The 27,726-nt window shown below is 44.0% G+C and overlaps 1 protein-coding gene across 5 annotated transcripts in view; it reads left to right on the forward strand.

The window, feature by feature from the left end:
* The window catches only part of ccdc66 (coiled-coil domain containing 66), a 117,572-nt gene that overhangs the window by 27,613 nt on the left and 62,233 nt on the right, over positions 1-27,726 (forward strand). For all 5 annotated transcript variants that reach the window (XM_038812806.1, XM_038812807.1, XM_038812808.1 and 2 more), the window contains exons 3-9: positions 4,035-4,060; positions 5,548-5,983; positions 12,204-12,396; positions 14,492-14,595; positions 22,706-22,848; positions 24,783-24,944; positions 25,656-25,787. In XM_038812806.1, coding sequence (XP_038668734.1) covers positions 4,035-4,060; positions 5,548-5,983; positions 12,204-12,396; positions 14,492-14,595; positions 22,706-22,848; positions 24,783-24,944; positions 25,656-25,787 — 1,196 coding nt within the window. The remainder of the gene's footprint in view (positions 1-4,034; positions 4,061-5,547; positions 5,984-12,203; positions 12,397-14,491; positions 14,596-22,705; positions 22,849-24,782; positions 24,945-25,655; positions 25,788-27,726) is intronic.

Genomic DNA, 27,726 nt, shown 5'->3' on the forward strand with positions numbered 1-27,726 from the left:
CTAGCTGCCTCTCGCTTCCGAAGCTGGTGCGCCAGCATCCGGCTCGCCTTTTCTCCGTATTCATATGCCACCCCCTGCGCCCTCCTCTACTGCGCCTCCGCCTTCCTGATTGAACTCAGCCTGGAGGCTACGCCGCTCCCGAAACAATCCCTCCTCCGGGGCCTCCGCGTACCTCCTGTCCACCCTCACCATCTCCCCCATCAACCTCTCCCTCGCTCTCCTCTCCCCCCTCTCCTTGTGTGCCCTAATGGAGATCAGCTCTCCTCTGACCACCGCCTTCAGCGCCTCCCAGACCACCCCTACTTGCACCTCCCCATTGTCATTAGCCTCCAGGTACCTCTCTATACACCTCCGGACCCGCCCGCTCACCTCCTCGTCCGCCAGCAACCCCATCTCAGCGCCACAGCGGGCGCTGGTCCCTCTCCTCCCCCAACTCGAGGTCTACCCAATACGGAGCATGATCAGAGATGGCTATTGCCAAGTACGCCGTATCGTCCACCCTCGGAATCAGCGCCCTGCTCATGACAAAAAAGTCAATCCGGGAGTAGGCCTTGTGCACATGGGAGAAGAATGAAAATTCCCTGGCCACCGGCCTCGCAAACTTCCATGGGTCCACCCCTCCCATCTGGTCCATGAACCCCTTCAGCACCTTGGCCGCCGCTGGCCTCCTGCCCGTCCTAGACCTAGAGCGATCCAGTGTCAAGTCCAGCACCGTGTTGAAATCCCCCCCCCATTATCAGGCCCCTGACTCCAGGTCCGGAATACGGCCCAGCATACGCCGCATGAACCCCGCATCGTCCCAATTCGGGGCGTGTACATTGACCAACACCACCCGCTCCCCCTGCAGCTTGCCACTTACCATCACATACCTACCGCCATTGTCTGCCACAATGCTCGACGCCTCGAACGACACTCTCTTCCCCACCAAAATCGCCACCCCCCGATTTTTTGCATCCAAACCCGAATGAAACACCTGCCCTACCCACCCCTTTCTCAGCCTTACCTGATCCGCCACCCTCAGGTGCGTCTCCTGAAGCATTGCCACATCCGCCTTCAGCCCCTTCAGGTGCGCGAACACTCGGGCCCGCTTGACCGGCCCATTCAGTCCCCTTACATTCCAGGTTATCAGCCGGATCAGGGGGCTACTCGCTCTCCTCCCCCGCCAACAAGCCATAGCCCTTCCTAGGCCAGCCACGTGCCTGCGTCCCCCGCACGACCCGTTCCCCACAGCGGCAGACCCTCGCCCGACCTCTAGCAACTCCAGCTCCCCCTTGGTCATTCCAGCAGCAACCTGGTTACTCCCTGTACACACACAGCTGTGTGGCAAAATTTGGCTCCAACTCCATCTACAAATTTGCTGATGACACAACCGTAGTGGTCGGATCTTAAACAACAATGAGTCAGAGTACAGGAGGGAGATAAAGAACCCAGTGGCGTTGTGGAATGACAAAAATCTCTTCCTCAACATCAGCAAAACTAAGGAGCTGGCCATTGACTTTAGGAAGCAAAGTATCGTACACACCGTGTCTGCATCAATGGTGCTGAGTTGGAGATGGTTGACAGCTTCAAATTCCTAGGAGTGCACATCACCAACAATCTGTGCTGGTCTATCCACATTGAATCTACAACCAAGAAAGCTCCTATAAATCCACCAGCTGCCTTGGTGAGATTTGAACCCATGTTTGAGAACATTAACCTGGGTCTCTGGATTACTAGTCTGGTGACATTGCCATTATGCCATCACTTTCCCTCCAGATGGACTGCAGAGGTTCAAGAAGGTGGCTCGCCGTCACATTCTCAAGGGCAGTTATGGGTGAGCAACAATTGCTGGCCTCGTCAGAAACACTCACATGCCATGAAAGAATAAAAAATCTGAAATAGCATGTTTAAAGTAGATGAAATTTGAAACTCCAGGTACTTACTAAGAGGATAAAACCACAAGATTCCATGGTTTTCTACAAAAAAAAGGATTTTACTATACAAAGTTTTTTTAAAAGTAAAACTATTTAGAAAATTTATCGTGTACTCTAATATTCAGAATTAACATAAATACGAATTAATAGGCAATTGCATATTAAATAACAGATACAAATAAAACGACTCATGTATTTCTCAGCAACCCACCCTGACCATGTAAGTCACAAAGTCTTGTTAAATCTCTGTCTCCCTCATGAGGGATTTCAACTTTTTAATTCTGAAGACTTTAAAAATTTCTAGCCTCTGAATTCCCTCAAAAGCCACAACGACTCGAACTGCCTCACCTCCTGAGACTGTACTCCACGGGTGGCTGCACTCTCACTTACCGGCACACTTCCAACTCTTTTGCAGACCGCTAGCTTCACTAAGTTGGCACTGCCCCTAAGTTTCTCCAAACTCCAGTCTCCTGACTGCACCAAGCTATACATGGCTCCCTGAGCTTCTCTGGTCCTAACTACCTGACACGGAACCAGCAACATTTTGCCAGCTTCTCAGCCTCTGAGCTCTAACTGCACCAAAGAGTTCTGAGGCTTCTCTGGGATGCAAACCACATGTGGTCCAAAATGCAAAGAACTCTCCTCTCCCTACAAACACAGAAAAATTTAAATCAGAGAACCTTCTTGGGTTCCATCCATCCCCATAATGAGTAGCCTTTCTGGGTTCACTGAATACTTTTAACCCAATTTAACTCTGGCTCCCAAATCAAAACATCTTTCTGGGTTGCACTTCTTTGAAAGCAGTAGAGACATCATATCTCCAATTCTCCAGCTACGTAAACTGTTTTATGGCTCCATCTCTCCTAATCTGACTGCATTAAACAAACATGAATAACCTTCTGAACTGCTATTTTCTTTTAAGTGCTGTGGTAATCTCTAAAGCCCAGCATTTTTGTTACCAGCAATAATCTTCCCAGAACTAAACATTACCTCTAAAATATTAACATGAACCACAAACGAGATGTTCGTCACAGGTGTCAGCCAAATAGAGTGGGACTTTGGTGCTAAGCTTTTCCACACCATTATACGGATATTTTGTTTCTACCCAGTGGTGTAATAGTACACTTCCTCTGTAATTTAATTCTTACTGCAATTAAATACTATCGTATGATCTAACATTTTCTATTTATTTCTTGGGTTTATTTCACTTTGAGGTAACATTTCTATTGGGGCACCAAATTTGACAATGTAACAAGGAGACAGAGGTTTTAAAGGCCTGTTTACAGCTATTGTGTGATAACAAGCTACAATGGGAAATATTTATTCATCATTCCTTGTTCCAGTGTTTCCTTCTTTCAAAAGTTTGATAGGAAGCCTTGGGGCTGAGTTTTAACATGTTCCTAATGGGATTGATATGACCAGTTCATGGTCCATTCCATACATGTATCTTCCTTCCCACTTTTTTCCACTAACTTGCCTGAATTCCAGAGGAGTGGTAGCATAAATGAGATGGAATCTAATGGTGCCATTGAGTGTGCACACCCAAGGCTTCTATAGTCTCCAGCTTAACAGTGAAAGCTCTTGGTAGCAAGGATGTCTGCTGCAGAGAACCCGGTAAATGGATTTTAAGTTTTTTTCAAAGGCTCCTTGTGGGCCATAGGAACAGGTGTGCTCCTCCTAGACCCACAAGGATACAGTGGGCATCACCCTGGGCCAATTCACCTCTGATCTGAGGAGTGGAATGGTGGTTAGCACTGGTGCCTCATAGCACCAGGGACCTGGGTTCAATTCTGGCCTTGGGTAACTGCATGCGTGTGTGTAATTTCCACGTTCTCTGGTTTCCCCCCATAGTCCAAGGATTTGTAGGCTAGGTACTTGGCCATGCTAAATTGCACCTTCATTATATTTGACTGTTTTGTGTGTGCAACATGTCCCTCTTGTACAGTTTCTTCTGAAAAATTACAGTTACTATTGTAATTCAGAGGAAAAACATTTTTTCATAAGTGAGTAACTAAGGAGAGCTGCCTATGATGCCATGATTGAAATAGTGCAATTAAAATAGGATATATTTAAGCTTATTACTGTTGTACGGTTTTCATGGTTGGTCTAATCTTATTACAGATGCTTCATCAAAAGATGCTAAAAGGGTAAGTGATCCCAATTAATTTTCTGTTGTATCAGAAAAGATCTTCAATTGCAACATTCCAAAATCCCCGCCATCAATGTCAAAAATTGGGTTTTGTCTGCCACCCATTTGGCTATGACAGAATTTAGCCATTAGCTCCGCTGAAGCAAAATATGGACCCCACTCCTACTTGCCACCCACTCTTGAAGTCACAATGGCCTGCTGAATCTGAAATTATGTACTGGCATACCCTCTCCACCTTCAGACACATTGAAAACCCCTACGTCCTACTGAGGCAACAATTGCCCCCCTTCTTTGCTTTATCAATCTGTAACTCTTCAGCTGAGGCTAAGTCACTTCCCAGCAGTCCCTCCCATTTAATGAAAGAACCTTCAGCATGAGAAGCATTCGTGCACACAAACTCTCAGCCCACACCACTTTTTAGGCAAAATCACTAACCAGAATTCCCCAAATTGATAAATAGGGAAAAATGGCTCCATGCTGAATTGACTCCCATCTCTTTTCCCGTGTTCTTGTCCCCTTTCCCTCACTGTTTCTCTCTTTCCCTCTCTCCCTCTTCTGCTTCCACCTCTCTCCTCCTTTACTTTCTTCCATTATTTTAGGAAACTATTAGTGCTGAGGGCAATACAAAGTGCATTCTCTATTATGGACTTGTATGAGCATGAATCCTCGGCAGCGATACAGAAATTTCAAATTCTGAGGAAAGTTGAAAGGAACTTAGATTTATTTTCTTTTCCAAAGAAATGTTGAGGTGGCACAGTGGTTAGCACTGTTGCCTCACAGCTTCAAGGACCCGGGTTCAATTTTGGCCTCAGGTGACTGTCTGTGTGGACTTTGCAGTTCTGCCCTGTGTCTGCGTGGGTTTTCTCCAGGTGCTCCGGTTTCCTCCCATAGTCCAAAGACGTGCAGGTTCGGTGGATTGGTCATGATAAATTGCCCCTTAGTGTCCAAAAGGTTAGCTGTGGTTACTGGGTTATGGGGATAGTGTGGAGGTGTGGGCTTAAGTAGGGTGTTCTTTCCAAGGGCTGGTGCAAACACGGTGGGCTGAGTGGCCTCCTGTACTGTAAATTCTATGTAAACTTTCAGATTATGAAGAAAAGTTGATGAAACGAATCCAGGTAAATGGTACCCAAGTAGGAACATAAAGCGTGTAACATTTAGAATAGAAGGATCTTATGGAATCTGTTACCATGGAAAAATATTGAAACAGACAATCAGTACTAAAAAGGCAATTATGTGTTTTTAGAGTAAATAGATTGAAGGATTAGGTAATTAATTTGGTAGAGAAACCAATTGCCAGTGTTTTTTGAGATTAATTGAATTACATATGACTTAAAAGCGTTTTTATTAATTAAATGTGTTATCTCTTTTTGGCCACATAGAGGAAATATTGAAATTCTGCAATGTAACATCTAAACTTTGTTGAAAACTTTGCATAAATAAGAGCTTTTAATACTGTATCTCCTGATATTTTTAAATATTTGTCAGATAAAATACAAGAACAGAACAACAACAACACAACTGCTGAGATCTAAACAAGTTTTACAGGAAGTTCCTTCGACCCGTGAAGCTAATTCTAAGACTGAGAAGCCGTTATTGAAACATACTGTAACCAACACTATCGTTGCGACTGGGAAAGGAGAAAATGCAGAACAGTTGATTTCAGATAAGAAGACGGATAATAAAATCAAAAATACTGCTGAAACCGTTCCTAAAAATGGTCAGTCTGGAAATAAAACGACTGTGAAGAAACTTGTCATAACCAAGCAACAGCCACCAAAGAAGCAAAAGATTTCCTCTGACGTTTTAAAAGACAACTTGGTATGTCTGACCCAAGAACAACTCCAGCAAATTTTAGCATCTATAAGTCATGTGAATGAAAATTCCAACCAAAACCAGCGAAGAGTCAAAAGTACAAAGCCAGGTAGGTGCCTTGGAGGAGCCTCTGTAGCATTGGAGTAAAAAAAAAATATTAAGCAGTAATTTATTTTCTGTGCTTGCGATTTTCTTCTGTAGCAGTGGCATTAACAGCTTTCCTTTGCTGCCTGACCTGCTGAATAACTTCAGCAGTTTTTGTTTTTATTTCTGATTTCCAGCTACCGCAGTATTTTACTTTTCCACTAGCTTTCCTCTGATACCTTCTGCAAATGATCATTCTTCACATGTGAACTTGGGTCTCGAGTGTCAGTGGACTATTCAACTATGGGGCGGGTAGGGAAAGAAACCCTGCCAAACTTGATCTTGATCAACACACCTCCTTTTGAGGAGGATTTACTTAAGTTATTTAGGAGCAAGACCCTCTGCTAATTTTGTTTATCCTACCTTCCTGTTAAGGATCTCTGAGCCGATTGCAACTCAAAACTATACATTTTGGCTGAAATAAGGTACCTTGGCACAAGTCAAGAGAAAACCTGGGATCCTTCAAATCAGCATCCCATTATGAAAGCTATGAGCATTCTTTTTAGAAGCTAATAATGTTACTTTCCTGTCCAAAATGTAAGCATAACTCTACATGGTGGTCTGAGGGGATTTCATGTCGTCTCAAAATTCTATAGTTTACTGTGCTTGTTCACTGATTAGCATCTTAGTCCTGTTGTGTCACCAAATGTTTTGTGCAATCATAGTTCTGATAAACCAGGGGTGGGCAAACTACGGCCCGCGGGCCGCATGGTCTTTATGCGGCCCACCAAGATCAAGTCATTAAAAAAAAATTAAAAAATTTTTTTTTTTTAAATGTTTTTTAAAATTTTTTAAAATTTTTATATAAGGCTAATGGTGGGGGGGGGGGGCTGTTGGGTTACTGGTATAGGGTGGATACGTTGACTTGAGCAGGGTGATCATTGCTCGGCACAACATCGAGGGCCGAAGGGCCTGTTCTGTGCTGTACTGTTCTATGTTCTATATGAGGTGCCCAGAATCATAACCGGGTGAAGCGCCATTTTTGAAAAGTAGAGAAAAAGAGGGCTAAAGGCAGGATGCCGCTGGGGGAAGCGCTGAGGTATATGCCGCACGCTAATTGGTTACAACCGGGACTATTAATTAATATACTATGCGGCCCTTTAAAATTGTGAATTTCTGAATGTGGCCCTTGCATGGAAAAGTTTGCCCACCCCTGTGATAAACTTACTGGAGATGGGACAAGGGATCCAGAAAAATGTTAATGTTTGCAGGGGATCTTCATAGACAACATTTTGAAAATAATGTTCTCCAGTGTGTTGCTGTTCTTCACTCTGGAATAGAATAAAATATCAATTTCCTTTTAAAATTATTGGACCTTTTAATTAAATATAATGTTTTAAACAAAAATAAATTAAAAATGCCAATTTTAATGGTGCTTATTTTACCTGTATTCTTACCCAACTAATTGATGGTGAAACCGTGCAATTACAGAACTGTATGGTGCAAAAGGAGGCCATTTGGCCCATTGTGCCTGCACAGCCGTTCAAATGAGCAACTTGCCCAGCGCTATTCACCTGCCTTCTCTCCTGCACATTCTTCCTTTTCAGATAAGTCTTTTCAATTCTTCAATTAAACATGCATCCACCACACTCATGGGCATACATTCCAAACCCTAACCACGTGCTGCATAAAAAAGGTTTCTCCTTGTATCATTTCTGTATTTACTAATTACTTTAAATCTGTGCCTATCTTTTCATGAGTATGAACAGTTTCTCCTGTCTATTCTGTCCAGATGCCTTGTGACTTTGAATACCTCTATCAAATCTCCTCTCAACCATATTTTCTCTAAGGAAAATAGTCCTAATTTCTCCAATCTTTGATAATTGAAGTTCCACATCACTGGAAAAATTCCTGTGAATCTTTTCTGCATCTTCTTTAATACCTTAACATCCTTAGTGTGGTGCTCAGAGCTGACACAATACTCTGAAGCCGACTTAACAAATTCAACACCACGTAAGGACTCCATCCCTTTCTTTCAGCTCTTCTGCCTCCGTCACATTTGTTCCGATGATGCCACTGTCCAAAGTGATGTTTCGGAAATGTGTTCCTTCTTCCTCAACCGTGATTTCCCACCTACAGTTGTTGACAAGATCCTTAACAGTGTGCGGTCCATCTTCCGCAGCACTACCCTCGCCCCCTCCCTTCCCTCGCAGAACAAGAATAGAGTCCCTCTTGTTCCCACATTTCACCCAGCCAGACTCTGCATGCAAAGCATTTTTTTTCTTTTCTTAAAATTATATTTATTCCAACATTTTTGTGAGAAACATAGGGCGCGATTCTCCGAAACGCAGAGAAACAGCCGACGCCTGAGTGAAACCCGGAGTGTTTCACTCTGGTATCGGAGGCCGCTCCTTGCCCCCTATTCTCCCCCCACCCTCCCATGGGGGGCTAGGAGTGGCGGTGCGCGAATCTTGGGCGCTGGGGCTTGAAGCTTGGGTCAAAGCGGCGCACCGCGAATGACGCGGCCGGCGGCGCCTAAGTGACGTCAGCTGCGCATGCGCAGGTTGGCCGGCTCCAACCCGCGCATGCGTGGTTGCCATCTTCCCCTCCGCTGCCCCGCAAGACATGGCGGCTTGATCTTGCGGGGCGGCGGAGGGAAAAGAGTGCGTCTCTTAGAGACGCCGGCCCGACCTCACCTCATGAGCACGCCCGTGGTGCTCGATCCTCCCTCCGCCCTCCACAGGCCCCACACTTACCGGTCGCGCGATATTCACGCCGGCAGCGACCAGGTGTGGTTGACGCTGGCGTGAACTGGTCGGGTTCGTCGGGCCGCTCGGCCCATCCGGGCCGGAGAATCGGCGATCGCCATGAAAAACGGCGAGCGCCGATTCTCCGAGCGGCGTCACGCAAAACGCGACATGCCATTTTGGGGGGGGGGTGGGAGAATCGCGGGGGGTGCCAGGGCGGCGTGTCGTGATTCGCCCGGCCCTCCCGCACTTCTCCCACCCGGCGTGCGAGGCGGAGAATCGAGCCCATAATTTTGCATAACCGTGCGCAACCATTAACATAACAAAATAAAAATTAACCATATGTACAGAGAAAAGAACAATACAACATAATGCGCCCCCGCCCCCCCCCCCCCCCCCCCCCCCCCCCCCCCCACCCCCCCACCCCCCCGGAATGCTGCTGACCTTTACTGCTCCAGAAAGTCGAGAAATGGCTGCTACCTCCGAGAGAACCCCGCTAAGGACCCTCTCAAGGCAAACTTTATTTTTTTGAGACTGAGAAACCCAGCCATGTCACTAACCCAGGTCTCCACACTCGGGGGATTCGAGTCCCTCCACATTAAAAGGATCCGTCTCCGGGCTACCAGGGAGGCAAAGGCCAATACGTCGGCCTCTTTCACTCCCTGAACTCTCGGATCGTCTAACACCAAAGATCACGATCTCTGGACTCAGCACCACACTCTGTATGCAAAGCACAATCCTCTGCCATTTTTGCCAAATCCAGCGTGATGCCACCACCAAACACATCTTCCCTTTACTCCCTCTGTCAGCATTCCGCAGAGACCGTTCTCTCCGGGAAAATCTAATCCACTCCTCCACCATACCCAACACCTCTCCCATCACCCATGGGACCTTCCCATGCAATCGCAGAAGGTGTAAAACCTGCCATTTTACCTCTTCCATGCTTAACACCCCAGGCCCAAAACACTCATTCCAGGTTAAGCAGCATTTCAATGCACCTCGTCCAATTTGGTCTATTGCATTCGCTGCTCCCAATGTGATCTCCTCTATATCGGAGAGACCAAACGTAATGTAGACTGGGTGGTCACTTTGCTGAGCACCTTCGGTCTGTGTGCATTCCCATTGCTTGCTGATGAACCATCAATCGAACGCGAGACGAGTTGCTGTACAAAAGTTAGGCTTTAATAAGCTAGAAGTTAGCCCTGCGGTCGACTACAGTAAATGGACGACCGCCGGGCGTTCTGGTTATTTATACCTCGCTCTGGAGGTGTGGTTAACTCAGCCACTCGACCAATCGGAGAGCCGTCACATGACTGGTCTCAACCAATCGGTCGAGAGACACATGACCGACCAGGGCCAATGGTAAGCTGGTGTTCTGCACCAATGGCAGACAGCTATGCAAATCATACCACCACAGTTGCCATTTTAAAACAAGACCTTGCTCACATGCCCATATGTCTGTCTTTGGCCTGCTGCAATGTTCCAGTGAAGCTCAACGCAAACTGGACGAACAGCAGCTCATATTCCAGTTCGGCATGCTGCAGCCTTCCGGTCTCAACATCAAATTCAACAACATCAGATGATTAGCTCTACCCCACCTCGCCCCCTTTGTTTTCATTCCATTTCATTTTAACTGTCCTTTATCTTTTATTTCTTTCTTGTCTTTCTTTATATGTATATATAATATTCCGCCCCCCACTCTTTCCCCCATCTTATCCCCTTTTCCTTTCCTTTTCTTCCCTTTGCTTCCCCCTCTCCCCACATCTACAACTGTCACAGCTTGCCCTGCGATTTTAGTTTCTCTGCTGTTTGGCTTTTCACGCCTTTTATTCTCTCTGGGGACTACTGTTAGTACTCTTTTCCTTTAGTTTCTGTGGCCATTAGCACTGTTTTCCCTTGGTTTCTGTGGCCATTAGCACTGTTTTCCCTTTTTTTCTGTGGCCATTGGCACGTTTTTCCCATGGTTTCTTTGGGTAGGACTCATCTTTCATTCCCTCACCCGACTATAAATATCTCTCACTTTCCGTGCCTTTGCTTTGACAAAGGGTCATCTGGACCCGAAATGTTAGCTCTTTTCTCTCCTTACAGATGCTGCCAGACCTGCTGAGAGTTTCCAGCATTTTCTCTTTTGGTTAACAAAATCAACATGCCTTCCATGCTCTTGAACTCTACGCCCCTATTAATAATAAAGCCCAAATACTGTACACTTTATTAACTGTTCTCTCAACCTATCCTACCACCTTCAGAATTATGCACAAATACACCCAGATCTCTATGCTCTTCCACCCCTTTTAGAGTTGTAGCCTTTATTTTATAGTGTCTTTCCATGTTCTTCCTACCATAATGAATCACGTCACATTTCTCTGTATTGAGCTTCATCTGCCAACGGCCCACCCATTCCATCGACATGTCAATGTTCCTTTCAAGTTCTACACTATCCTTCTCACAGTTCACAGTACTTCCAAGTTTACTCTGCACATGAAGGTTTAGGTCATTTAAGATATACCGGCCAAAGCAATGGTCCCAGCATTGACTCCTGGCGAACTCCACTACTAAGCTGCCTCCAGCACAAAGCATCCATTTACCGCTACTTTTCCCTGTCGCTCAGCCAAATCTGTATCCATGTTGCTACTATCCCTTTTATTTTATGAGCTACAACCTTGATAAAAAGTCTGTCATGTAGCACCAAATCAAATGCCTTTTGGAGGTCCATGCACACCACATCAATAGCATGACCCTCATCAACCCTCTCTGTTACCTCTTCAAAAACTCCAGCAAGTTAGTTGAACATGGTTTTCCTTGAAAAAAATCCATTTTGGCTTTTCTTAATTAGCACGCATTTATTCATGTGACTATTCATTTTGTCCTGAATTATTGTTTCTGGAAGTTTCCCCACCACTGAAGTTAAATTGATTGGCCTGTAGTTGCTGGGCTTATCTTTGCACCTTTAAAAAAAAAAAAAATTTAGAGTACCCAATTCATTTTTTCCAATTAAGGGGCAATTTAGCATGTTCAATCCACCTACCTTGCACACCTTTGGGTTGTGGGGGCGAAACCCACGCACACACGAGGAGAATGTGCAAACTCCACACGGACAGTGACCCAGAGCCGGGTTCGAACCTGGGACCTTGGCACCGTGAGACTGCAGTGCCACCACTGCACCACTGTGCTGCCATCTTTACACCTTTTTTGAATGAGGCTGTAATGTTTGAAATTCTCCAGTCCTCTGGCACCACCCCGAGCCTAAGGAAGATTGAAAAGTTAGGGCCAATGCCGTTGCAATTTTGGCTCTCATTTTCCTCTGTATCCTTGGATATATCTCATCTGGTCCTGGTTTCTTATTAACTTTTACTTACAGATAACTGTCCAATACCGCCACCTTTCTAAACCCATCTAGTGTCTGAATTGTCCTGGGTAGCATCTTCTTAAAAGACATACCACAGGGATAGTAAACACGATCTTCCGCTTTGAACTGCTGATTGTTTTATTTCTTAATAGGTAAAGAAGCTGAGGCCACACATAAAGAGCATAAAGAAGAAGGGAATGCAACTCTGCAAAATGGTATTGGCTGCACCAATAATGAGGCCTCGCAGGACAATAGTTCATCCCAAAAACCACAGGCGACTAATAAATCTGGAGCAAATGTTGAACAAGCAAACCCTGTGCAAACTGAAAAGACTATGGGAGTTGGGTAGGTAGCGGAAACCAAGCCATTAAGTACAATATGAATGCACTAAATAAATCCGAAATCTCAACTATTATAATAATTTGAAGTGCAGGGATTCACAATAAGCCTGTTATGATACGATGCACCTTTAAAGTCCGGTAGAGAGTTGATGATGTCGTTTATTGTAGTGAGTGATCTGCACTACCAATACTCCTTGTAAGTGGCAGTTGTTAGCTCTACAGCAGTAGCGAGTTGCAGTTATTTTGCATCTTTAAATGTACTTGATTGAAGAAGTAGGTTCTAAGGAGTGTCTTAAAGAGGAGAGAGGGTCATAGAGGTTTATGGAAGGAATTCTAGAGCTTAAGGCCTTTCATGGCATGGTCGAATGTTGAAAATCATGGATGTTGAAGAGGCCATAACTGCAAAAGCATTCAGATCTTGGAGGATTGTGGTTGCAGTGATAGATAAGGGTATGGTCATGGAGTGGTTTGAAAATTAGGATTCTAAATGAAAAATTGCTCCAATTGGCTACTTCTGTTGGATTTTTTTCCTGCTTGCTTTGCAAGCAGCCTACCCCCACGTACAATCTAACTGATAGAAACAACAATTGCATTATGCACTCTCTCTTTTATTGTAGAAAAGCTTAAATGAAGGGAAAGATGTCCAGAAGATGGCGCCGGAGCGAGGCGACTCTCTGCGAGCTCTCCCCAACAGATCCACTTTTTACTTAACTTACACTTGTTATTTTCTTTTATTCCCTTTACTTCCCATGTACTTAATGATCTGTTGAGCTGCTCGCAGAAAAATACTTTTCACTGTACCTCGGTACACGTGACGATAAAAAATCCAATCTAATCCATCCAATCATTCGAGACCGCAGAGGAAGTGTGGAGTTTAGGAAACTAGTTCTGGATTAGAACTGAGGTGACTAAAGACTTTTCCACAAATGGTAGAGCAGAGTGAGGAAGCAAGGAGGCTCACAAAAGTAGCACATCTTTGGGGTGTGGAGTTGCGACCCATGCAGACACAGGGAGAATGTGCAAACGCCATACAGACAGTGACCCAGGGCTGGGCTCGAACCTGGGTCCTCGGTGCCATGAGGTAGCAATGCTAACCACTGTGCCACCTTACCCAAATTATTCTCTTGTGCGCAGTTATTCATCTCTCTCGTCAAATTGGCCATTTTTTATGTGATGCTATATCATCGGTTTTGACTATTCAACTGGAGAAATGTACACTTATGTACAGCTTTCTACAAAGGTTGATTGAATAGTTATCATGAGTGAAATCCGTAACTGCTTTTCCTCAGTCATGCCTCTGTTGCCTCTGGACGTGGCTGTTCTAATGCACTCCTGCCTGGTTTCCCACATTCTACCTTCTGTAGACTTGAGGTCACCCTGGGCTCTGTTGCCTGTGTCTTGGCTCATGTTGGCCCTGTTAACCAATGTTCCTGAGCTCCTCGACTTAAATTGGCTCTGGTCAACAACCTCTTGATTTTAGAATTCTCATCCGTTTTTTTGTGTGTCCAACTGCGACTATGTCCATCCCCATCTCCTCTGGCCCCACCATCCTCCAGGATGTTTGCTGTCATCTGATTCTGGCCTCTTCAGCATCCCTGCTTTTAGTCACTCCACTTTTGGCAGCTGTTTCTTCAACTGCCTGGGCTCTGGAGTTGCCTTCCTCACTGCCTCTTTACCTCGCGTTCCTCCCTTAAGACCAAGCTTTTGGTCATCTGACTTAACACCACCCTTTTGTAGCTCATTATTTTAGTTTAAAGTAGTTCTGTGAAGCACCTAGGGACATTTCATTATGTTAAAGGTGCTATATAAATGTTATTTCTGGTCGTCCTCTTATTTCTTTGGCTGGAAGTATTGACAAACATTTTTTCTTTCTTTGTTACATAATCAGGCAAAATCAGTGTGTTTTCCTGCACACTGTTCCAGAAGTTGATCACTTTAGATATTCTATGAATAATCTAAATTTTATGACTTTTTGATTGACCCACAAAGAGGCGATTTCATTGTTTTTAGAATTGTATTGCAAGTTCATAATTCTTTAAAGCAAGCAGCAAAAAATATACTTCTGTTTCTTTTTTACGTGAACGGCATTACTTGACTAGTGCATCCAACCAAGTCGAAGATGGTCTTTTCAGGCATCTTGGAGAACGAGAAAATGAAAAGGATCAGTTGGAAGCCAAGCGAATCCAATGGAAAAAAGAACTAGGTACGTGATGTTTCATGATTGCAAAAAATAGTTTCTTTTTTTTTTCTGCACTGAGAATGATGGTGAAGCAACCTGCTCTCACCATTTTTATGGACTAAATAGAACAGAAACTTTGAATGTCCCTACATGTTGAGTTTTAAAAAAAAATATTTTTTTATTCTCCTTTTTCCATATTTTCATTCCCCCCCCCCCCTCCCCCATGTTCGATGTGATCCAATTCTCGAAAGTGCATAATGAATGACGCCCATGAATTGTAGAACCCATCCACCCTTCCCCTCAGTTCAAATTTGACCTTTTCAAGCGTCAAGAATTCCAGCAGGTCCCCCCGCCACGCCAGGGCACTGGGTGGAGAGATTGATCTCCACCCTAACAGGATCCGCCTTCGGGCGATCAACTAGGCGAAGGCTACAACATCTGCCTCCGCGCCCATTGTCAACCTCGGCTGGTCCGACACCCTGAATATGGCCTCCCGAGGGCCCGGATCCAGTTTCACGTGCACCACTTTAGAGATTACCCTAAAAACCTCCTTCCAGTAATCCTCCAGTTTTGGACAGGACCAAAATATATGAACGTGGTTTGCGGGGTCTTCCCTGCAACGTTAATACACATCTTCTACGCCCTCAAAGAGCCGGCTCATCCTCGCCCTTGTAAGGTGTGCTCTATACACCACCTTCAGCTGTATCAGCCCCAGCATAGCACACGAGGTGGAGGTGTTCACCCTCCGCCAGCCCATACTTCGCTCCCAGCACCTTCAATCCTGCAAAACGACCCCGAAGAAACACATCTTTTAGTGTCCTAATTCCTTTCTCCTCCCATCTCCGAAAATTTCCATCCCACTTCCCTGGCTCAAATCTATGGTTCCCACAAATCGGCATTTCCCTTGACCCTGCCCCCAACCCGAAGTGTTGTCGAAACTCCCTCCAAATTCTCAACGAAGCTATTACTACCGGACTCCCTGAGTATCTCCCTGGGGCCGTCTGGAGCGGTGCTGTCGCTAGCACCTTCAATCCCGACCCCCTACCCAAACTCTCCTCCATTCTGACCCGTTGGGAGTCAACTTCTCTGACCCAGCTTCGTATCTTCTCCATATTCACTGCCCGGTAATAATACATCAGATTCGGAAAATCCCCACGTGTCGAGTTAAACATAGAAAAGTGGAAATTTGTGTCAAAGTTTCCCTACTCCTCAGCAGGCTATCCTATAGCAGTACTTTATTGAGATAAGATCAGGTGCTCGATGACAAAATGTTACTTCTAAAAGGTCTGTGGGCAACTACTAGCATGATGCAGGGCAAGCAACATTCCTTCGCCACTGACGCAAAACTCGGGCCAATTATGTTTGAAACTCATCCATAAAAGAAAATGTTTTAAGCCTATGCATTGTAGGTGTGATTTTAAATTGCTTTGATAAATTTAGGATTGATTTCATTTTGTGAATTGTAGAAGTCAAAAGTGTGATGGAGATTTTGATCAACAAACGGTGGCATTTTTTAATAAGTACACTTTTTGTGTTAGGCTTTTCTAATTAGTGAAGAGGTAAATCCTGAAGTGATATCTGGGAAGGTGAGTAGTATTACAATAGAGATAAGGATATATTTTACAGAGGTTAGTTGAGTTAAAGGAATACAGTGCCAGGATCCAATGGAGTTCATCCTAACGGAATGAAGACATCTTCCACATGGCCCAAAACCTCCAGTCTCCGAGTGTATGACAGGTCCCTGCGGAAGTTTTGACCCGTGACTTGCATGGAAATTGCGCAGGAAGTTTAAATTTCCGAAGGGTAATTTCCCTCACTGACTGGCGGAAGCACTGACTGGCGGAAGCGCTGACTGCTTGGAACTTTTAAAACTTTTATTAGAGCTGGAAATGCTAGACTTTTGTGATTGTGCTAACTTGAGGTTACTGCTGAAGAAAGTTGTTGGAATTGTGATGTTGCATGGGATCGGGCAACTCTAAGTGGGGTTTAAAGACGTGTTGTAAGCAACCCAAAGACTAAGTCAAATCAATAAACAGTTTATTGATGAATACACGTGAAGGCACATAGCTAAATTCATGGTCTTATAAACATAAAAAGGGCTCAAGTTACCAAGGCAGACTCTCTTAGTTCGTAGTCAGGTTCCAAAGTGGGTTCATTGTCCAGTGTAACCCACAAAGCACACTGCAAGTAATTCACACAGGAATCCAACATCGTCCCCATTCCTGCCCCTTACTATTGCTTGGTGATCTACTTGGATAGTGTATGTAAGGGTTTGTGGCTGAACTCTCTCCCTCAATGTCAGCAGAACTAAAGAGATTGACTTCGGGGAACAAAGTAACATAGATACATAGAAGATAGGAGCAGGAGGAGGCCTTTGACCCTTCGAGCCTGCTCTGCCACTCACCACGATCATGGCTGATCATCCAACTCAATAGCCTAATCCTGCTTTCTCCCCATAACCTTTGATCCCATTTGCCCCAAGTGCTATATCTAGCTGCCTCTCAAATATATTTAATCTTTTAGCATCAACTACTCCCTGTGGTAATGAACTCCACAGACTCACCATCCTTTGGGTGAAGAAATATCTTCTCATCTCTGCCGGAAATGATTTATGCTGAATCCTCAGACTGATCCCTGGTTCTGGGCACACCCACCATTGGGAACACCTTCCCTGCATCTACCCTGTCTAGTCCAGTTAGAATTTTATAAGTCTCTATGAGACCCCCCCCCCCCTCATTCTTCTGAACTCCAGCGAGAACAATCCTAACCTAATCAATCTCTCCTCGTATGACAGTCCCGCCATCTCTGGAATCGTACACACCCCACTCTGCATCAATGGTGCCGCGGTGGAAATGGTTGACAGCTACAAATTCCTAGGTGTGCCCAGCACCAGCAATCTGTCCTGGCTCGTAGCATTACGTTGATGCTATGACCAATAAAACACAACAGGCCTATACTTCCTCAGGAAACTAATGAAATTTGGCATGTCCACATTGACTCTTACCAATTTTGACAGATGTACCATAGAAAGCATCTTATCTGGCTGGATCACAGCCTGACATGACGACTGCTCGGTCCAAGACCGTAAGAAACTACAGAGAGTTGTGAACACAGCCCAGTCCATCACCCAAACCCGCCTCCCATCCATTGACTCTGTCTACACCTCCTGCTGTCTTGGGAAAGCGGGCAGCCTAATCAAAGACCCCTCTCACCTGGGTTACTCTCTCTTCCAACTTCTTCCATCGGGCAGGAGATGCAAAAGTCTGAGAATACCCAGTAACAGGTTTAAAAACAGCTTCTTCCCTGATGTAACCAGACTCCTGAATGACCCTCTTATGGACTGAACTGATTATTTCACAGATCGTCTCTACTGAGTAGTACTGCACTCCGTATGCTCACCCATTGCCTGTGCCTATGTATTCGCACTATATATTTAAGTATGTCCTGTGCTCTGTTTCATGTATGGAATGACCTGTCTGGACCGTACACCGAACAATACTTTTCACTGTACCTTGACAATGAATCAACGAGAGGTAAGATGGCGAAGGCAGCTGCTTCTCCAACCACACCACTAAAGGCTGAAGCACTCAGCAAATCTTTGGGGTTGAGCTCAAAAAATATAGACGATCCTTGACTTTGGATCTTAGAAGATCAATCGAGGAGGTCTCGGCCCCTATTTGTTTATTTCTCAAGAGCACCAGTCAGACCGCCGAAGCTAAAGGAGGTGCATTTAAGGACACTGAAATTGCACTGTCTGACCATAGTTATAGGATCACCTCCTTGGAGTCAGACCTTGCTGCTGTGATCAAGGGCCGCTGTGATCAAGGGTATTAACATCCAAGCTGGACGACCTGGACAACAGATCCAGAAGGCAAAGTGTTTGTGTTGTGGGATTACCGGAGAGAATCGAAGGCTGCACCCCTACTAATTATTTCTCCGACATGTTCCACAAAATGGTAGGTGAGAATGTACTTCCGTCCCCCCTCCAGAATTGGACTGGGCCCACTGTTCACTTCGACTCAAGTCTCGCTTCGCAGATCCTCCTCATGCAGTAATTGCAAGGTTTCACAGCTTTAATGAGAAGGAGTTGGTGCTTCGATGGGCATGAGCACCGGGATTTTACGTGGGAAAGCCACTCTATCAGGTTCTACTGGTACATGAGTGCAAACCTAGCCAAGAAGAGGGCTGCCTTTAACAGTGAAATCTTCCCTGTATAAGAATGGAGTCAACTTCAGGATGATTTATCCAACCTGCCTTTTGTGTAACGTTCTATGAAAAGGACTATTTTTTTGACTTGCCGCGAGATGAAGATCCTTTGTACCAGAAGCACAATTTGTGCTTTGTTTAATTATCATCTATCACCAGGACTTGATCCCACACCGGAATTCTATGCAAGCAGACAAAGGTGCAGACCCAGTTTCAGCTATTGACCACCAATATGTCCGTACATCTGCTGCAGCGTTCCAGGGGTACTTTGTATGAATATGGGGAGAAGGTTAATCGTCTTTAGCACACCAACATTAATGCCAATTGGCCTTCCGTGAGAGCCCCCAGATAATTCACACTGGGCAGAAACCTTGTTTCCACCCCTCTTCAGGTCAATGTGACTTTTACATCCTGCTACTGTGACCTGTATAAATCTGAGCCACCGCAGACAAGTCGATCACGACTGATTTTCTGGACAGCCTGCCCATAGGCTATTGTAAGGAGCAAGCAGGAGAAGTCCTTCATTTATAACTAAGGTCATCAAGAATACACCCAAATAACAGACATGAAAAGTGCCCTAACTTTCGAAACAGTCAAATGTTGTCAGTGAGACTCCCTTTTTACGCCCCAACGAGATTTTAAAATGCTTTGGTCTGATGCAGGCTGGTAAGGCCTCTGTTCGGATGGCTACCCGGCCAAGTTTTATAAGAAATTCGCGGAACAACTTAAACCTTTGCTGTTAGATATGTTCACTGACTCCCTATCCCGCAGTTCATTGCCTCCAACTGTTACTCAAGCCTCTATTTCCTTGCTCCTTAAGAGGGACAAGAACGCAACAGTGCAGTTCATACTGATTCATCTGGCTCTTAACGCAGAGTTGAGCTGATCTCTAAGGTTCTGGTGCTCCGGTTGGAGCCTTGCCTTCCAAGCATAAGGACCGAACAGGCTTTGTAAAGGGTCATCAGTTATCAGCTAATATGCGATACATTTTGAATGTCATACTTTCTCCCACTCTTGCACTTGAGTCAGAGGTGATAGCATTTCTAGATGCAGAAAAATAATTTTACAGGGTAGAATTCGACTATTTATTTGAGACTCTTGGAAGATTCGGATTCGGCCAAACATTTGTCTCATGGGTCTGTTTGCTATACAATGGCCCTATTGTAGCATTGCACAATTACTGTATATTCACACTACTTCCCCTTGAATCGAGGCACGAGGCAGGGCTGCCCACTCTCTCCACTTTTATTCGCCCTGGCAATAGAGCCTCTCTCCTGCCTTGAGAGCTTCCAATCAATGGCGGGGTACTAACCGGGACAGGCATTGAGTATCTCTTTATGCAGATGACCTACTTTTATACATTGCAGACCCAATTCCCTCCATCAATGGCATAGTGAAGACACTTGCTTTCCATTCCTTCTGTAGCTATAAATTAAATCTAGGTAAGAGTGAATGTTTTCCGGTCAACCCCTCCTGGGAGACGAGCCCATTTAGGCATGTTATTCTTATGCCGTTCCAGTACAATTATTCGTTACTTGGGGGCCAGGGTGGCCCACAATTGGGCCTCACTTCACAAATTGATTTATTCCAGCCTGATCAACAAAGTTTGAACGGACATGCAGACATAGTACAACCTTCCTTTATTTTTGGCTGGCCAGATTCAAACAATAAAAATGAACAAAGATTTTTCTTTTTCTTTCAATACCTCCCCATTTTTCCACCCAAATCCTTTTCTTAATCAAGATTAATACATTGATATCCGCCTTTATGTGGGCGAACACAAATCCCAGAATTTGCAGTGTTTTATTCCAGAGGAAAAAACAGACAGGCGGCTTGGCCATCCCAAGCTTATTGTTTTATTACTGGGCCACCAATATCCTAAAAGTCTTGCTATGGATCAGCGATCCCGGTTCAATCTAAGGCTAAATTGAGGCTCGCTCTTGCTCTACAATCCACTCTCCTAGCCATAGTTACTGCCCCATTGCCCTTTTCTCCCACTAGATTTTCCTTGAACTCTGTGGTGGTCGCCTATCTTAGAATCTGGAAATAGTACCGACAACATTTAAAACTCCTGCCCGTGCCTTCACTGGCCCCTATCTATAACAACCACCTTTTCTTACCTTCAGGGCTGGACTCAACCTTTAATTTGTGGAAATTGGAGGGACTGGAGCACTTTGGGAGCTTGTTCATTGAGGGGGGGGGGGGGGGGGGGGGGGGTTTGCCAGCTTTAGAGAATTAGCAGACAAATTTCAGCTTTCCAACTCTAGTCTTTTTTGCTACTTTCAAGTTTGTGATTTGACCCGTACGGCTTTTCCCTTCCTTTCTGCTGGCTCTGACAAATAAGTTCTTACCCGTCAGTCTGGTCTCAATAAAACTAGAGAGGGATTTGTAGGTATGGTATTATTTATTTTTAAACAACTTGCAAGGCTGACCCGCCCAATAGAGATTCAGAACACACACAGTCTCCTGAAGCTCCCAGAACCAAGTGAGACTGAGGACAAAGAGATCTTCTATACATATCATTCAAATGGCATCAACATCACATACAAGATTCCCATAGGTCATCCTATACACCTCCTGACCTGGCCATATATCCTGATTGGCTCACTTCGCATTCCTCAATCCTGGGCCTCTTGTTACCCAGCATTCTTTTCACCGTCCTCTGCACGAGGCTCCCCTCCCCCCTTTCTGGCCATGCTTTGCTCAATTCCTTTGTTCATTGCCTGCTAACTCACTACCATCAGACCGGCTCTATCCTCTACATTATTCTTTTTTTTTTTTAATTTAGAGTACCCAATTAATTTTTTCCAATTAAGGGGCAATTTAGCGTGGCCAATCCACCTACCCTGCACATCTTTGGGTTGTGGGGGCGAAACCCACGCAAACACGGGGAGAATGTGCAAACTCCACACAGACAGTGACCCAGAGCCGGGATCGAACCTGGGACCTCGGCGCCGTGAGGCAACAGGGCTAACCCACTGCGCCACCGTGCTGCCCAACCTCTACATTATTCTAACGAATTATCCCATTTTATATCATATTCGTTTGTTCAATTCCTCAGCTCCACCTTCCACCTTACTGGTGAGGATTCTTTCCTCTGTTCAGCCGGGCAGTAGGTCTATCTCAGACTTATATGGCCACATTCCCTCATCTCATCCCTCCCACTGAACAGAGTGAGGACGGAATGGGAGATGAACTGGGCTTACACTCACAAGCGAGGCTTGGGGAGAGGCCATGTCCAGGGTCAACTCCACGTCCTCATATGTCCAGTTGAGTCTAATTCAATTTGAAGTGCTATATAGGACACACTTGACCAAGGCAAGGATGAGTGCATTTTTCCTCATGTTGAGAGCAGATGTGACTGCTGTTCACTTGCCCCTGCAGATCACACATATAAGTTTTGTTCCTGCTCCAGACTTGCCAGCTTCTGGGCTTCCTTTTTTAACACCTATCTAATATTCTCTGATTAGAATTAGCAGTGCCCGCTGGTGGCCATATTTTTGGACTCTCCGGCAGTTAATTCTAGGGTAGAAGCAGACGTTATTGCCTTTGCCTCATTGATAGCCCGGAGACGGATACTGCTCAGTTGGAGGCCTTTTTTGCATTTTGAAATATTAAGTTTACCATCCAGGGTTATGTTGAGAGATTCTACCCGAGATGGCAACCGTTTATCTCCTGCGTCAAAGATCCAGACAGCGTCAGCTGTACTGTTGAGAAAATTTACTTTTTTTTATCTTTGCAATAATTCATATACTATATTGTACCTATTTTGCATGCTTGTCGTGTTATTTGTGAGAATTCTTTTTACAAGAATAAATATATATATATATATATATATATATATATATATATATATATATGAAATAAATGCTGCTCATAAGGCTGCCTGACATCATTAACAAGACGTTTGGTTATTGGAAATCTGCAGATGAACAGGTGGCTTTAAAGAAACTATTACAAAAAGATAACGCAGCTTCAGAATTTTTGGAGTGGAATCCATGGGGAAGACCTGGTGCAGGGGCACCCTTAATTTCCAAAGGCGAGAGCATACTTGCAACATGTGAAGCAAAGGTGGGAGTTAAATTTTAAAAAACATATTTATTCTCTCTTGCACACTGTTCCTCCCTTTTTCTTTCAATCTCTCTGCTTGCTTTTAAATTATTTATCTCTTAATTAAGAAAAATAGACAAAGTTATTTTTTGAATTAAATCTGTAGTCTGACTCAGGCATTGTTTCTCTGTAGCTATTTTGTTTTACAAATGCACACATACAGAAACATTACTTTGCCCAATTTCCTAGATATTTTCCCTATTTGTCACACAACTTCAGGAAATAGATTTGGGAAAGCGGGGGTGGTCCCTGCTAATCTAAAAATAAACTAGTACAATGGTCTTTCGGCCACAGAAAAGGAACATTGAGAAATGATAGTGTTGTGACACCTTTTCGTTTCTCATCAAAGCGTAAAATATTTCTGCTCCTTTATAGACTGGTGCTGAAAGTGCACTTCTTAGACATTGGGCAAGGACCCCATCAGTCTTGACTGATGCTTCTCTACTTTTAAGTAACTTGCTATGAAAGCTGACTGCTTGGGTGAGGTTCTAGGAAGAGTTTTGTGATGGTGGATATCATATTAATTTTAAATCTTTATCACTAGTAGCAGCATATGAAGGGTTAAAACAGGTTTGCATAGAAAATGGTCAGGTAGGATGCAATTGCTAGAGCCTAGACAAGCTATCTAATTTAATAGGTTATATAAGTTAGTAATCTTATACCTGCTACCTGGCACTATAAAGAGCTTATTATACTAAAGTTGCCTGATAGTGTCTTTGATTACGGACTGGCCATTGCTGGTATTCAAAGCTGTTGATAGTTGATGTAGAAAGAAAGAACTTACATTTATGGGCATTTATGTAGCAGCTTTCACAACCTCCAGACATATCGAAGCATTTTACAGAGACAATGTAAAATTGAAGAATTTTGATGTGTAATTACTGTTGTAATATAGGCAAACGTGGCAACCAAATCTCACAACAAAATCTCAGCAATGCCAGTGAGATGAGTGATCACTTAATCTTTGTAGTGATAGCTGACGGGCGAATAACGATCAGGGCACAGGGATGAACTCCCATATTTTTCAGGTAGTCACATGGGATTCACTGAGCAGAACAAAGCAGCCTTGGTATAAAAACTCATCCAAAAAATGGCAGCTATAACAGTGCAGAAGTTCCTCGTTACTGAACTTGAAGAAATATTTATAGATGTCTTTTCTCTGACATTTCTTCACAGTAGTTAAACAGGTAGTTCTAACTCATCTCGTTAAGATCAGAAAATCAGGTCAGCTTCAACAATGATTTTGCTTGACAGACCTGTGAACTAAAAAAACTTTTCATGTGATGATGGCAACACTGGACCAGAATTTTATAGTGAGAGTACAGGTCAGCAGTTGATCTATAGTCAGCAGAGGGCCTGCCAAATTTGAATCTCGTTGAATTTTACCACACAAACTGAGCACCAGGGATCCAGTTTATGTTGAAGGATGGCCTGTTTCTTTTAATTAATTGGATTTCCAAGTTGGCACTTATATAGTTGCTCAAATTAATTTTTTTTTGGGAAGTTTGACAATCTTTGCAAAAATCATTTCAATCTACAGAAAATGCTAAAAAGACTAAACTTAAACACAGAAAAAGCCATACAATATATCTTGCTATTTAAGGAGCAGTAGGGAACCTTGTAATTGCCCTCTGATTAAAATATAGCATCCTAATACCTTGAAAATTGATGGATCAGGATGTGACCAAGTGTTTGGAAAAGGTTCTTCATCATGGAAGCTTCTTTCATGGGAAAGTATTTGTCAAGTATTTCTCTCAAATCTAGAACGAACATTTATTTTTGTTTTACTTTTGTACAACCAGTAACACCAAGAAATGTCTGAGATAATCCAGTATTATGCTGTTGTGTATATAATGAAATTACAAAGTTGAGATTGTTTCCTTCATTTTTCTTAGTCACGAGCAACTTTACCTACTGATGGTCGTGTTATTAGCACCGCCCCCACTGTTGCGAACACATCAAATACAACCGTTTCTTCAGATCGTAACGTTGGTAAAGCTTCTAGCTTTAGTTCTCCAGATTTACCTGCTGCCATCCGTTCAGCATTTGTGCTTGGGGTAAGAAGTTATTTTTTTGCAGTCTCCACTTTTTGAATTGGGGTGGGGTGGTAACAGAGGCACTTGTTCTCACTCCCACTGGATGTGAATATTCCAGAGTTCGGAGCTGGACTGTGGGTCTCCCCTTGCTGGAAGAGACTGAAATGGGTCTTGATCTTCCTGCCTTCTGATGTTGAGGCAGGAATGGCACCACCAAGCCAAACACTTATTCCCTACTTCAGTAATGGACAATGCATTACTTTGTTTATCAACACCATGTTATTGTGCCAAACTGCTGTCAAATATTAATGTTTTTACTATGTTTATACCACACAAAATGTTTGTTGTATGTTCTCAGTGTAAGCCCACCTGTCTAAAATGGGATGAAAATTCCCTGCTCTGGCTCACAATATAGTTGTGTATTTCATATTGACATATCCAAAATATGACTCTCTATATATGTATGTATCTGGACTGCTGCCAAAGCGCATAATTTGATCCATCTTGTTTGTCTTCGGCAACAACAGATGCTAGTTTTAGTACTTGCTCCAGTGTATGTTTGTTGTGAATACAGGAGTGAACTAAAATCTGCATCAGTGTAACCATTTCCGAATGACAGCCTACTAGTTATTCCGCTACCAGTATATTTTGATAGCTTGAAACAGTCAAGTCATAAGTAGGTTGATTTCTGTTTCTAAGTTATTTGAAGTGCTTTCTTTTGGTGTCATACAGGAATCCGCACCATTAGAGCATCCTTTCAGTGCAATAAAACGTGAACAACAAAAAAAGTGGCTCCAAGACCTGGATAAACAAAGAGAGGAAGAAAAAAATAGGAAGCTTCAAGAAAAGTTAAAATATGCAGAGGTACATCTTAAGAAGAAACATTGTAATACACCTGGAAAAAAACTTGTCTATCCCCTTGGTAGTTCCCCTTGGTAGTACAGAACTTGAGTATTGCTGAGACGAGAGACATGTTGTTCAGGTTTTTCATTTTGCACTCATCAAGACAAATATAATTGGTTGGCCAATCAGCACTCAACTAACCAATCAGCATCCTTTTCTCATGCAATAGAAATGGTTGTTTCCTTTGAAATTTGTATTCCTGTGTTCGTTCTGATGAATGCAAAATGAAAAATTCCAACAGCATGTCTTTTTAAAAAAATTGTTCATGGGATGTGGACATCGCTGGCTGAGCCAACATTTATTGCCCATCCCTGAGGGCATTTAGAAGGGCATGAAGTCACATGTACGCCAGACCAGATAAGGATGACTGATTCCCTTCCCGGAAGGACATGTTCGGCAATAAGAAGGTTCTTGCTATGTTGCATTGTGGGCATGCTATGCTACTTGAATTATATTTGACTTAAATGAAAAATCTGTACTTCGGAATGCCTACAGAGTATACAGCTGTATTTTATTTCTATTTTTTCTCATGTTCTGAAGATCATATGCCCTCTTCTAAATGTTATGCTTATTTATACCACTGAAACTACATATCAGAGTCATGAATTATGGTGTGTGTGATTGTGATCTCTGTTTACTGCCTCTTTTCATCCTGTTTGGTCTCTGTGAAACCTTTAACATTCTCTGTCCTCTTCCAGTATCTCTCCTGTTATACACCACTGTGACTTCCACCTTTCCAGGTTCTGCTCGTGTTTGACAACAGACATTTCATTACCTCTAACAGTTTTTTTCTTCCCTATTAATGTATCCCAAGGTTCTATGCTTGATTTCTGACGTTGTCACAAGCAATAATATCATCTAGTAATATAAATTAGTATTTTTCTGGCCCTGGGGTGACAGGCTGGTTCAATAACCATGTTCGGATAGCTCCCAGACACATTCCTGCCTCGAGTGAAGTTCCAACCAGCGTGTCCAAATGCACAATGGCAACCTGCTGAATACAAGTGGGCAACTAATATAAATAATTGAGCTCCTATTGGGGCGATTTCCTTTTTCCCCAGCCCCCTCTGCATTTTGCTGGCAGCGCAGACAGGTATCAATCTCATGGAAGTGGCTTCTCTTCAGCCGTTGTGAGTGGGGGGTGGGGGGGGGGGGGGGGGGGGGGGGGGGGGAGAAGAGCAGGGAAAAGCACTTTGGGACTGGATACTCCATGTCCTAAAGAGGGGGCTGCCAGGTGGGAAGGCTATCCCTGTGGATCCAACGTACTATCTGGAGGGGCCTGCCAGCTTTGCCCATCTGATTTTTACTTTAATACGCATCTCCAAGTGGGCCTCCATGTTGATATAAACATAGACAATAGGAGCAGGAGGAGGCCACTTAGCCCTTCGAGCCTGCTCAGCCATTCATTATGATCATGGCTGATCATCCAATTCAATAGCCTAATTCTGCTTTTCCCCTCATATCTTTTGATCCCTTTGGCCAAAGTGCAATATCTGCTTCTTCAAATCATAATGTTTTGGCCTCAACTACTCCCTGTGGTAATGATTTCACCACTCTCTGGGTGAAGAAATGTCTCCTCAACTCTGTCCTAAATGGTCTACCCCGTATCCTCAGACTGTGACCCCTAGTTCTGGACACACCCACCATGCATCTACCCTGTCTGGTCCTGTTAAACTTTTTAGGTTTTTATGAGATCTTCCCTCATTCTTCTGAACTTCAGCAAATACAACCCTAACCAATTCAATCTCTCCTTGTACATCAGTCCAGCCATCCCAGCAATTAGTCTGATAAACCTTAACTGCACCCTCTCTATAGCAAGAACATCCTCCCTCAGATAAGGAGACCAAAACTGCACACACTATTCCAGGTGTGGCCTCGCCCTCCTGATCTGCAAGCTGCC

This window comes from Scyliorhinus canicula, chromosome 11 (assembly GCF_902713615.1).
Source record: "Scyliorhinus canicula chromosome 11, sScyCan1.1, whole genome shotgun sequence".
Classification (NCBI taxonomy): domain Eukaryota; kingdom Metazoa; phylum Chordata; class Chondrichthyes; order Carcharhiniformes; family Scyliorhinidae; genus Scyliorhinus; species Scyliorhinus canicula.